This window comes from Saccoglossus kowalevskii, chromosome 3, assembly GCF_978046115.1.
Source record: "Saccoglossus kowalevskii chromosome 3, keSacKowa6.1, whole genome shotgun sequence".
Classification (NCBI taxonomy): Eukaryota; Metazoa; Hemichordata; class Enteropneusta; family Harrimaniidae; genus Saccoglossus; species Saccoglossus kowalevskii.
In genome coordinates this window covers 40,274,261-40,288,312 of record NC_140643.1, presented here as the reverse complement: position 1 = coordinate 40,288,312, position 14,052 = coordinate 40,274,261, and the positions used below count along the sequence as shown (strand labels likewise).

General features: G+C 33.8%; 1 protein-coding gene across 1 annotated transcript; it reads right to left on the bottom strand.

Moving 5' to 3' along the window:
- Positions 1–505: 505 nt before the first annotated feature.
- Positions 506–12,779, bottom strand: LOC100367706 (man(5)GlcNAc(2)-PP-dolichol translocation protein RFT1-like). Its single transcript, XM_002730862.4, has 13 exons — positions 12,598–12,779; positions 10,591–10,676; positions 9,920–10,036; positions 9,337–9,526; positions 8,751–8,852; positions 8,372–8,500; positions 7,777–7,855; positions 6,984–7,165; positions 5,543–5,687; positions 4,061–4,166; positions 2,809–2,937; positions 1,711–1,831; positions 506–986 (listed from the first exon to the last, which is right to left on the bottom strand). The coding sequence occupies exons 1-13, from the start codon at positions 12,664–12,666 to the stop codon at positions 810–812; spliced, it is 1,632 nt and encodes a 543-aa protein (XP_002730908.1). The 5' UTR covers positions 12,667–12,779; the 3' UTR covers positions 506–809.
- Between the last annotated feature and the right edge of the window lie 1,273 nt (positions 12,780–14,052).

The following is a 14,052-nucleotide window of genomic DNA, read 5'->3' as shown; positions in this document are numbered from 1 at the left end:
TCCTTCAGAATATGAGTATTGGTACAGAGTGCCAAAGCATGGCATGGTTGAAACCAAGCTTGGCCAAGTTTTTTACCCTTTAAGCTTTAGGTTCTGGAATGCCGTACTACATGTATTCACTAATCAAACATGGATAAAGTATGTGAACTAATAATCTACATATGTATGAACCAAATCTTAGGGTGTTAAATATATGTATATGAAAAACTAATATGGACCTGATAAAAAAAATGGCGATTACTAATTACCAAATTCTAAATGTGGAGTTACTGAAATAAATACACGGCCAGGACAATTGGTCACATGACCATGAGTGATAGAAAACACATCTATTTATCTCAGATCTCAAGAACCTGTTATACTGATGATTTTCACAAGATATCCCTCAAGCCATGAACGATAATTATAATCAGATAAGGTAGTTCCTAAATTTCATGATTAGTTATTCCTGAAGATGTACAACTCAAAGAAATAGGTACATGAAAAAAAAATAGCGACACACATATTTGTAACTTATGATGTTGAAATAATTTAATAAGGACAATAAACTTTCCTTGGCATTCACAACAAATCACTGAAAAGCCATAGCTTGGTGTTGAATAGCTTTAAACATTTCACACCCTGAACAGTGTCCTATGATAACATTGCACTATTGTACAACTGACGGAGTTAGTTACCTGTATGTGGAATTAATGAACACTACAAAAGACAGACTTATATATTTATAAATGATATTTAAAATTCATATACAGTCAAAATGAATAAGATTTCTCTTTAAGATAAATTTATAAAAAAAAATTCTATTTTTATTATTTTATTTTCTTCTCGCTTGTAGCTTTTCTTCTTGTTATAAATTGTTGTGCTATGAATTCAATCATATCGTACTCTGAAAAATATACAGTTATTGATATAACTACACAACATATACCACCTATTGCAATATGTAGTAGCCGAAATAATATTCCTTTATCGCAGCAGAGTTTGGTCTGAAAGAAATACAATTATATGGTCAGAATTAGAAGAAATGCATACTGACTACCATTGCAGGAAATTAGGAAAGTTCTGCCCAAATTTAAGATTGTAATTTTTTATTTATGCTTTCATTATTATATGGGTTAAAGCCATTAAGTACAGATTCAATAACAAAATATGAATAATAAGAAATATTGATGGTTTCTACTATATCTACCTAGCAGTAATGATATAATAAATGGCATTCAACTATTTATGGCACAAATTGCAAACTATTTTCACTGATTCAAAAATCAATGAAATCTGATGTATAATGGGTGCAGCACAACCTAGTATGCAAATTAAATTAATTATCATTCAAACATTCTGCCAGTATTTTACTTATTAAAGAAATTTTCTGAAAAGAATACCATTTCACAGTAAATTAGTTATGTTTTGATTGACTTGAAGTGAAATATTGTATTTCCTCTATTGGAAACGCACATGATCAAAGAATTGTTTATACTGTTCACTGGATCGTTAGAATACGACTATTTGTGTCACACCTCTATCATTTACATAATAAGCATATGTGCTACTAATAGAGCAATTACGGTAAGTGCAAAGTTGTACACCCTTTCATATAGTTGTTTGAATTTTGAGCAAGAACAGAGCGTAGTGTGGACAACATTTGTTTTGAACCAGACAGAACCAGAGCAAAGATCAGGAGTGGAAAAGAAGGTCAATTTTTTTGCTTACCTCAGAAACTGCTGTGATAACAAGTGCTAATGAATAGACAACCAGTACCATAAGGGATGGTATGATTCCTTTTAGTGGTCTATATTCTGTATCTTTATAATAATTAAGTGTATAGTAGATACTGAAAAAGGAAATGACAAGTATTTCTTAATCTCTTATCTCAGAGGTGTTTTGTTTAATATTAAATTTTTGTCATTGAACTTGAGTGTGCCTTTTCACTACAAGTTATAAAACAGATACTCAGAATCAGAGTTTAGTGTTGCAGTTATATGCACATAATAAACTTAACTGAAGCTAGAATTAGAACAAAATAAAATTTCTCCCAACCAATTTGACAAAAATAAATTATCTGGATACGTATACATGTATGATAGGAACCATGTCTTGGATTTAAGCAGTGTTTGAAATTTATCAAAACTGTTTAACAGAGAACAGGGCTGGTAACTTTCAAATTTTATCATCCCTGCCAGAAAATAACGAGCCCTGGATTAAAGATTATTTGCACATAATTCCAAGCCAGCATACCAAGTCACATTATTTAGCAGTAGACAGTGACTATAATGAACTAAATGATGTCAGCGTTTCTTTATTCATCACTTGTATTTACATCTGAGAAGTCGGATGTATATAAGAATCTAAAATAATGAATTTCCATAGTTTGAATTCAAGCAGACCATGAAAAACCTTTCACCAGACCACTAGGCATGAAAATTGTAATTTTTATAAGACCAACTTGATTGTTAACCAGCCAGGGCATATGGGTGGCCAGTAATTTCAAACACTGCTTTATGGAAAGCATATGTACCCTGAACAATAATCTGTGAGTATATCCATGTCACTGTTGTGCCAACCAATTACATTGATGCACTGAGAGAAACCACTTTTATTTTCATTGACCTGAATTCCGTACGATTGAATATGACGGTATTCACTGTACATAAAATATATTCATTTAAGACTAACATACAATTTACACTTAACATAACTGACTAAGTGTAATAAGCATTAATAACCAAGGCAGGTGGTAGTTCAAGGAAAACAACCATTCATGTCAGACATTCTTATTTCTCCCTAGATACCACAATAGATTAAACATACCTGTGTAGGATTCTAACAGCTATATTGATACAGTTTGCCAATATGAATCCAACTGAACCCAATACCTTTGCAAAATACCACGAAAAGAACATGAATATGCCAGAAAATACCAGCAATTTATGGTTGAATCTGAAAATAGAATAGAAAAAATTGACATGCAGCATGACACCTGTTGTGACTGAAATAGTCAGAATTTATACAAGTGCATGTTATTTCCTGCTTTTTGAACAAAATGTCCAGGACTGCAAGACAACTTATGTGTGAATCTATAATATCTAGGTTGGCAAAAGGTAAAGCAAAACCATACACAGATTAACTTTCATTGATCAGTTAGAACATAATTGTCTTTGTACCATATTTTGAGATATAAGCAAATACATATAAGCAAAACTGAAAAAAAAAAAAAATTGACAATTGCTGCCAGTTGACCATTCTGGATTGGATACGAATGTAGCAAATTTTCTGTTTACCAAGCTTGAACTTTTGACAAATTTGAGATACAACAGAGTTGTGCAAAAAAGATGACATTTATTGATATTTGACAAACAAATTAGATAGGATTGCGGCAAAAATCAGCTTGCATCTTTTTGAATGAATACATTGCCTCTGTAGCAATTCTGAATGAACTTAGTGATTGCATCTGAATTACCAAAAATAAGTATTTTTGATGTACAAAAACAATCAGGAGCACATGTATTTCATTCTATATCAACTACCATATGTACCAAAACTAGAGATGTGTCGGGGCGAGATGCAAATCATAGGTGTGTTTGTTAATTAAGTTTGAATTGTCTAGTTAGACTTCAAAATGTTTTCTATAATTAATATTCAATTCGCTGTATTATTTCTGTTCAGCAATAGCTTTGACGTTTAAATTCGATTATTCGTATTACTATTATATCATACAAGTTGTATTTGACCTATGATGTTATTACCGCGATCAGTGATTGGTTTAGAACCGATCTATCACAACTTGAGTTTTGTGTCATGTGACACTTGAGGTCCTCGCGCCATTGTTATCATTATTAAATAAATGTCAATCCTGACATGAGACTTTCAAACTTCATGAATTGTTCCGACCAATAGTGTACAGTGGCTATACTTCGAGCCAAATCACAGCCACAAGATAAAAACTTTAGGAATTTAGGAAAATGTGAGAATGAACATTAATGCTTCCACCAGGATAGCAACTTATTTCCAATGGAATCCACAATGATGCACCAATAATTTTACACATGCTAGAATATCTCACCTGTCTACATCTGCGGTTGTCATGGCAGCAAAAACAAATGCTTCAGTAACACCATTAACAGACAACAGAAGCACATACACACAATACCATCGTAATAGTGTTGGTCCTGTAAAACAACATAACATAGTGAGTTTACATACATATTTTGTATAAAGGATTTATAAGTCTAGAGATAAGAATTGCAGGATCTATCTGTTTTCATGTAATGCTTCTTGTTTTTGATTGCACAAATACAAACACTCACAAATAAAAATACATGTTTCCACTATTTTGCATATTGCATCACAGAAAAACAGAGAAGCAGAAAACAAGGAAATGAAATATAAACTCAACAACAAGGAGACTGAAATCTGTACAAGCAGAACACCAAAGAATAAAATCTGTATAAACAGAACACCAAAGAGACTAAAGTTTCTCTAAACTGAACATCAAGAAAGACTAAAATCTTTGTACACTAACAACAACAAAATGAAAATCTCTAGACTGAACACCAAAGGGACTGAAATCTATCTAAACTGAACACCATTAAGGTCGAAATTTTTCTAAACTAAACACCAAAGCAACTGAAATCTCTCGAACTGTTCATTAAAGCAACAGAAAACTGTCTAAACTGAACACCAAAGAGACTGATATCTTTCGAAACTGAACACTAAAGACACTAAAAACTTTCTAAACAGGACACAAAAGGGACTGAAATCTAAAATAAAAGGAGACAAGTCATTGTCAAAGTCCCTCTAATACAGAAGTGAGATATTTAATATGACCTGATGTATGTGTGAAATTTAATCGTCATTGGCGCGGGTATGAATAAGGTATGGCTTTGTGGAACAGCATTCGTTTTAAACAAGATTGCAGCTAATTGGATTTAATAGTGACAAGAATGCACATGTGTTTGTTTGATGTGTTGTCTGATGTATGTGTGAAGTTTGAATTTTTGAACGATCCAGGCATGTCGAATATATGTATCATAAATAGCTTTATATGAAAAATGGCCACCAGTTAGCCATTTTGAACCCTTATGCATAAAATAAAATGACGTGCATCAAGGTCCCATTATGTTCAATGTATATACCAAGGTGTAAACGGGGACCATTAAAATATTGTGAGGTAATAGTGGATTCCCATGGATACGGTTTACAATCAGTATATAATTATTAAAATAATATAATATTTAGAAACACAAAATTGCAGTTGAAAACTATTCGAACAATCACATCCACGGTGATTTTGCAGATTTAAATTCAAATCATTGTGTAAATATTCACAAAGATTGGCATAGATGCCCCAAAATGAGAGTTCATTTTATACATGCTTGAGTTAACATAATTAACCCTAAACTTTACAGTACCAGGAATGATAATAATACCCTAGAATTATAATTCAAAAATAACTTTAAAAATTTATTTCAGGGCATACAGTGGAAAATAATATTAATACTGTGACAGTAAAAACATGATACATGAACTCTTTGTTTATTCTCACCTGGTCCATTACTTAAATCATCACCACCATAAAGGTGTAAGAGTAGATGTGAGTAGGAATATCCAAACACTGCTATTGTTAGACCAATAATAAATACAAACCCAAGTAAATACTCCAACACTTTGCTTGCTAAATCCATCGATTTCTAATCAAATTAAAACAAAATATCATTAAGCCAGGAAGGCTGACACACCATCTACAAATAATAACTACTGTAAAATACTTTATTTTCGCTGAAAAGGCTCTTTGGGCGTTTTATATGGAATTTATTTTCCCTGATTTTTGATGAGTTTAATGCGAAATATAGGAAAAAAAGTATATTTGCTGGATTTTATTTTCACGAAATCATCCCTTCAGTGAAAATAGCGAAAATAAATTCCAAGCAAAAATATAGTATTCTACAGTATTTTTTTTCATTTCGTAGTCATCAGAAAATTAATAATCAAGACATCTGTTTTTCCATTGCAAGTAAAAGTTGTAGCATATAAAAAAAGCACTAGAACATCAGAATGAAAATGACACACCCCCTCCACAATGAAAAAAATATCTGCTTCTAAAAATACACCATGACACACTAATAACAGTACCAGTATGTTTCAGTTATTCCTATGTAGAGGCATAACAAACAACAGATTTGTGTTTCTGGTGTTCATGCACATAAGCAAATTGTTAGCATATAATTTTTTTTTATTGGCATTTTAATTTCTAATATAAGTTTGTCCTCCATGATAAAATACCAAAACCACTTTTTTTATGCATATATAATTTTGTATTTTATTGCTGCAACAATTAATAACTATTAAAATACATCTGTCAACGTAACGCCATAAGTTACAGCTGTAATTTTGCGGCATTTTACAGGGTATTTTCATCCTACCATATTAGGAAATGAGAGTTCCAAATATGGAACAATTACACAGGTACCGGTAAGCGCCCTCTAATAATAAAAACAAATATGGTGGCCAGACCCCATACAAAAAGGTTCGCTAAATCTATTCTGAACTTTTTGGATTTCGGCATTCCCATGATGTATCATTGTGAGGAAAAGATGTATAAAAATAAGGTTATTACGAGGATACCGCAAAGTATGCACTCAGACAGTACGCTGTCACATCGACCTCCATTGCGCATCGAGCGATACTCCCACTGTACTGTCTTCATGCATACTTTCATAATATTAACACTGGTGCATCACAATGCAGCAGTCATTCACATTATTTGGATTCAGTTAAGTGAATTTAAACTGTTAGTTAGAAAAACTTTTCTCCATGACCTTTGTCACCCAATGAATACAGGTCAACATTTTTGAAAGAATATGGAAAAAATATGTGTGTCTATTTCAAAAATGCTGAAAACATTAGATTTTAAATTGAAATCTCATTGAAATTAGTACCTAATTTATCCCAAATTTGATGTAGAACATTTTGAATAAGCTACGTACTTTTGGTTGATCTTTCACTGGAATACCACGTTCAAGAGTTTGTGCAAAGAACAAATATGCGCTATCCTCCAGAGGAAAAAATATGAATCTAGCGGCGAGGGATCCCAAGTTACTGATAATGTCATAGACTCCCTGCTCACTGAAATTTATTGTCCCAAAAAATGTCATGATGTATCTTTCACCTGTAAAAAATGTAAAATTAATCATATTAATAAAAGAGTCACAGTCAATAATTTTTATGTCTTTAAAAAATAAGCCTAAAGTGAAGGTAAGAGACAGTAACATTGGTCCAGAGAAACAGGAACTTCTGCCATCTTGAATAGAATCACAACAAATAAAAATATTCAAATCGCCCCAGTCATCTCCGAGAACAGGCTGCAAATAAGTATTAAAATGTAATGTATTACCGTACAAAAATAATAACAGTCAGATGCAAACATATCATGTGATATAACCAAGTTTGAACATAATTAATCATAACATGCCAGGGAGGCAGGCATGCAGGCAGGCAGGCAGCAGGCAAGCAGGCAGGCAGGCAGGAAAATAATGAAAAAACAAAATGGTCATTGGTTGGCCATCTTAAATCAGATCTCCAATCTAATAACCTGCAACCAAATATATCTTGTCATTCTATCAAGTTTGATTGGAATTGGCCAAGTCGTCTGTTACAACTGATTGTGAGCATGTTCAGGCATTAAGACTTAGCGCAATTCAATTTGAAGAAATACATTTTGTATCATAGTTGAGCATGCACCACATGATGATAGTAAATCAGTAAGTGCTCTTGTCTTACCTTCTGTTAAAATCTGTTTCATAAAACCTTGTTTGAAAAAGCTCCAAGTTAACTTTGCTAGAGTATGATCAGTCCATTTCTTTGAAAAGGAAAAAAAATACAATAAGAAATAAACCTTCTAGATATACGGGTATATGGATATATATTATCCATGTTAGTGATTAGAATCCAAGTAATAGATAAAACCAGTATTGAAAAGTGTTACAGATGTTTTAAATAATACACTATGAAAGTATGCAATTATTTTTTCCATTATAGATGAAAACACTATCAACTAATAGTTTAATCAAACATAATTGTTTTGTTATATATTTCAACGAACTAAAGCCGATCACTGCAACATGAATGCTGTAATTTTTTTCTTGCCCTGGGTACATTGACAGCACTCAGAACAGGCATTTTTACGTTTCATTCTCCACCTTGAATGCCACCAGCCTGGCACGAAAGCAATATGGTTTTTAACGTTGGGCAGCCAACATTGGAGTCAACTCCGCTTCTGGTCAAGCAGATAACCTTATTCACTACGGTATATTCAAATATCATTCAAAACACTGCTCAAATGTAAAATGAGATGAATTGCTGTATCTGTACTCACATGACCTGGGTTCCTTTTTGGAAAAATATCTCTAGTGTTCTTGAGTGGAAAAGATTTATCCCCTGATGTTTTGATATAGTTTATAAAATATGCATAGTATAATACAACATACAGAATGGTGAAGGCGAGCTGAAACAGATCAGATGATATCATAGTACTCGTATATATGCATCAATATCTATTTGTAGTGATTTTGTAAGGGAAAAACCTCAAGCAGTGAGATAAGTACACAAGTAGACAATTATATGCAGTTTTATGAACCATATAAAGCAAATCTGTTCAAATACTATTATACAAATTTCTTATTGATTGAGAATTTATACAAGAAATCATAGTTAGTGCTTTTACTATATTAGTTTTACCATATACAACCTCTTACCTGTGCCCAACAGAAGGTAATGATACCCCAGTGTGGGAAGAATAATACTAATATTACTGTTAACACTGATCTAAAGAATACAGCCAAGCCTTCAACAATAACCTGGTATGAAAGAGAAAACGTGCATGTTATAGATTTTGTAATAACATATTGTACATACAGTTTTCAGTACACAAATATTAATATGCCATGCTTGTAATGCACAAGTTATTCTAAAAAACAAACAAATACACAATATCTAAGTTAAAGAGAGAAGACAATGTTATGTCTGTTATAAAGCATACACATGACCACAGTCCCTCTATCATAGATAGAGGGACTGTGACATGACCAACAAGTCTGCACAGCAAATGGCTGATACTTCCATGTATCCATACACATAAAGGGTTGTGTTAGAATTCCTGCGAGTGGAATACCACATATCCCAGAATAGACTTTTGACCTGCTTAAGTCCTTTAATAAATCTCATTTTTAGTTTCACTCCATTTTGCAGTAAATTTCACTAACATTTACAACATCAGTGAATACTTGATAGTTGATGCATATCCTGCTATTTTTTCATTTACTTCAAGTCATGTTTACCTACCTTAAGTTTCACAAACAACAGCACCTGTGCTATCACATAGAGTGGTTCTGCTAACAGTTCCAAGACAGCTGATAAAGTGTAAACTACAACGCCTACAGAATAATTAGGTATTGTTTCAGGATTTGGAACTTCCAGGAAATACACCCAGAAATACGCCAGCGATAAACCACATGCCAATCCCAGTAGTACTCTGGAAACAAATAAGTTAGGAATATTATTAGGGCTATGGTAAATACCATGCTACACATTTATTTGTTTTTCTGTGTGATGACATCTACCATTAAAAGAAACCTTATTGTAATTTTATTCTCCTTTAGATCTTAATTGTATACAATTTATTGAACTACAAATGTTTATAGAATGAGATGAAAAAAATATTAAGGTTAATTAAAAATGTATAAATAAATTTAAATATTTTGTTAAATCCACTAAGGGAAAAAGAATTCTGGTCCTGAGAATAGTATTATTTTTCAATATTTTAGAAGAAATTGACAAAATAAATATTTTTTTGTTGGCAACTCACGAACATGCTTAAATGAAAGAGCAGTCCTGATTGGTTCAAAGAATTGAGAGCAAAACTTACGTGCACCAGAGCAAATTAATTATTTGCATCCACTTAGCATTAGATGTTTTACTAAAACAAGCTTTACGGAATGCTTCTCGGGCAACAAACAAAGTTGTTGAATAGAGTAAAGTTAATCTGTTGAAATAATTCAGAAAACATAATGAAATCAATAGATTATAAAAATATATGTTGAATCAGATTCCTAGAATTATATAACTTCAGAACATATACTTGTGTTTACACTACACTGTTGCTACACTGTTCTCCATGAACAGATCAGAATATGTATGACCTTTGTACTGTGAACAGCAGCCAATCACAAACCCCCAGTAGATGCACATGATGCAAACACATGAATAAATTGGTTGACATATTTGGAATAGGGCAAGTAAAGGCAGATCAATGATCAATGCAGGATACATATTTATGTGTCTTTGTTTTGATACAGTAGCTGTACTGGATTTCAAATTATAACTTGTGAATAAGTGTCTTAAATTTAATATGGAAGAAGTATCAACTTTGACAAGACACTCCCCCATCATCCATAACTTGCCCCTCCCCATCATCCAGATCCATATCACCCCATAACTTACCCTTCCCAACACAAGATCCCCATCATCCAATAACTAGACCCTTCCCCCTCCCCAACACAAGATCCCTATCCCCCCATAACAAGATTTCCATCTCACCTGACATTGACAACCCCAAGCATTTCTTTTGAGATGTATCTTACAACAAATGCATTCAAAGCAAATGTTGTCATGCGAAATATCACCTGTAAAACAGACTACATTACTAGCATGTATGGATGAACAGATACAATGTAACATTATATTTAAATTTGGTTTCTGATTTCACTGTCAGCAAGGCACTTTTTCCTTAAATAAAGACATTCTCCCATTACTGTAACACTGTAAATTATCGAGAGAATATCTCCCAATCACATTTACTCTTCATTATCCCATATGAACATTGGTAACCCACACTTAAAAGAATTGTAATTTTGAATGTTCTAAAAGCACATAGACCTCATAAATTTTGCAACCTGGAGTCATCACAAAATGTTTCCATATTGAGTAATTATCTCCTGACATTAGAGAATTCACTCTTAAAAACTGTTCATTTTCAAATCCTAGATGCATACCATCAACATAACATATGCAGAGACTGACATTGGATTATTTGGAGGCAGAGAATTCAAAGAAGTATTTAGGAATGTCATCAGCTGACATCCATGCCTGAATATCCTTGCATTGAAAGATATAGAGTCCTGTATATTACAAGCTGTGACTCATGAAATGTGAACAAATAAACGCTATGACGAGACAATAAATTTAAGCTTGTAAACATGTAGAAACATGTATGATAAAAATATTAGAATTTACAAAAAAATCATTCACTTCTAATTTTTCACTTTATTTGGTATGTCCAATTTTATTGTCTGTTCATTGTTTTTTGCATACCCAAAATAAATGTCTTGAAACATGGCTTGTGAATGGTTTAATTCTTACATATATTCTTCTATATTGACAGCCAATCAGAACCAGCCTTATAAAATGTGTTCTTTAAAACAAACAAGGCAACCATTCAGATAAATGTGTGAGATTTTATGACTGTACATGTAGGTTGTGTGTGTTAATTATTATACAATCCTCCCTCAGCTTTCATGCTTAACTGCTATTTAAGTAATTCAAAAAATCTACACATTGTGAAGATCTACTCCTTTGCATGATTGTCGAAAAACCTTGCATATGTAAACATACCATCTACACTCATTATTACGTAAAATGTGGCTGCATCCAATAAAATCTAACTGCATGAACGTATGAAACTAATTTTAGTGAGCATTAGAGTACACATTGGAGTACAGGCAGACCATAAACACCATAGTCAGGTTTTTGGATAATAATTTTGAGAACAAATCACATTCGTACACCAAATTGCACGTCCACCAAAAATAAAGTGTACAGACGAGGTGCATAGATGTCTATTGTACAGAAATGGTTTTCATTGTTTTAGTTACGGTATGAATCGTTATTCAATGGGGCTTGGAAACATCTACTATGCAAGCCATTCAAGGGCCATTGTGAAATGAAAGGGCGAGAACGCTTTCTTTTTTTTCCAAGAATTTGATTAACACACAACAAAGATTTGGTTCGAGAGAATAGCATTTGAATCTGATGTTTAGAACTATAGCAGAAACCATTTCAGTACCCATCTGTACTCCATGAACCTACAAACCACAAGCAAATGGCAGTCACAATTGTGTGCCACCCTGTCCTCATCTAAGTGATGCAGCTGGAATCATATAGACAATTACATATGTTCAATTGTGATGACATGGTCACACCATATGGATATCCACAATATATAACAACCCGTTTGAGTTGTATTAAATTACAGTACTTCGACGTGTTGTCCCCCCCCCCTTCCTTCGCTTTATTAACTGTACATATTTGACTGTCTTTTTAGCACGTACTAGTATTCTATAGATGGGTTAGCTGCAGTTCTAGATGGGTGCGTTTATGGCTTTAGTACCTGTACATTCATGTACATTCATTGTCATAGCTTTACTCACAAAGTAACGGTGCTTTACATTGGTGTACAATGGGTCCAGATTGCGGGACTGTGATACACCGTACACGAACTCGGAGATCCATGATCTGATACAGAGGACTGCGATAATAGATACGTACCTGCAAAACCATGTTATAAGTTGCCGATCGAGCTGCACTCGCCAGTGTCTTACTACTATCTGCCGCCATGTTTAGGCAGTTACAATCAACCTCGTGTAGTAAGTCTAAACTGGAGAAATATCACATAGAACAAACCACAGTCCAGAGGGACTGTGAACAAACGAAAACAAATCAGCGATCAAACTGCCATCTATAAGCTAGTGCAATCACGTGTACGTCCCACCTGATTTGAGTTGAAAGGTCATGCTTGTTATATTGTTGTGCGTTGTTCTCACTGCAGCGTGGCTTGCTCCGTCAAACGCGAAGATGATATATTCATTATATAGCGTAAAAAGTGTAATGACGAAACCGAATAAAATAATTCACAATGAGCAATACAATAATTTGAAAAGGAAATGGCTTTTTAATTTTTTAAAACACGGCAAATACATTTTATTCCGCATATTTCAAACACTAACCGTGTTTCAAACAAACGAATAAATGCAAAAAAAAAGAAGGTCACTGGGACTTTATAGAATGTATAGATGATATTTTTCTTATTGGTCGAAAAAGTTAATTCAAATCTGTTGCTTTTACTATAATTTCGCGACGTTAATGTTTCCAGTGGTTGAGTAGTTACACGACTGAATGGTGTACTGGACAAGTTTCGTCCTACAATAGTACTATTGTAAAACCCTTGTTTTACTGATTACAGATTTTTGATTATCTGTAATTAGCGAAACGAGCCATATACGTATTAAATATTATTATTTTCGGCAATTAATTTGTAAATATTGTGCGTATAAAACCCATTTCGTTTCGTTTCTTCAATTACAATAAGTCGACGGTACCTAATCCTGGCCTGTGGTGGCCAATGCTATCAAAGCATGAGGCCATGTCGGTCGAGAACTTGCTGGCATATTCCCCCAATGATTCCCACGGCGACCCCTTCCTCTTCCGAACGGAAACACCGACTCAATTCATCTCTGATCTCTCGAGAACGCCGTGCGGAGAGTGTATGCGCCGAAGTCACCGCACGCGACGAGGAGCTCCCATTTGAAGCAACTTGAACATTCTGACCGGGATTTGTTTCAACCGGCAGCGGCGATCGTGACGCTGTTCCAGCATCGGTCGCTGAAACAGCTTGCTATAACAACAATCTTGCATCGCGCAAAGTATGACATGCTCCCCCAATTTTGGTCACTTTTACCGAAGGTAATACCACCTACCACCATCTACTATAATTAGCTTCGACTTTTTTTGGTAAATTCGCTATGAATACTTGACAGTAGATAAAATAAAGCTCATGTTTATGCCGCATTAGTACACTGGGACATAAATACAAGATATATTCATGCCACAAACGCGTAGTTTCAAACCAAGGACAACTACTCGCGCCTCCGCTGATCTAGGGAGTTTGTTCACCTTGCATAAATTATCATAATTAGACAGATAAACATGTCAAATAATGCTAAC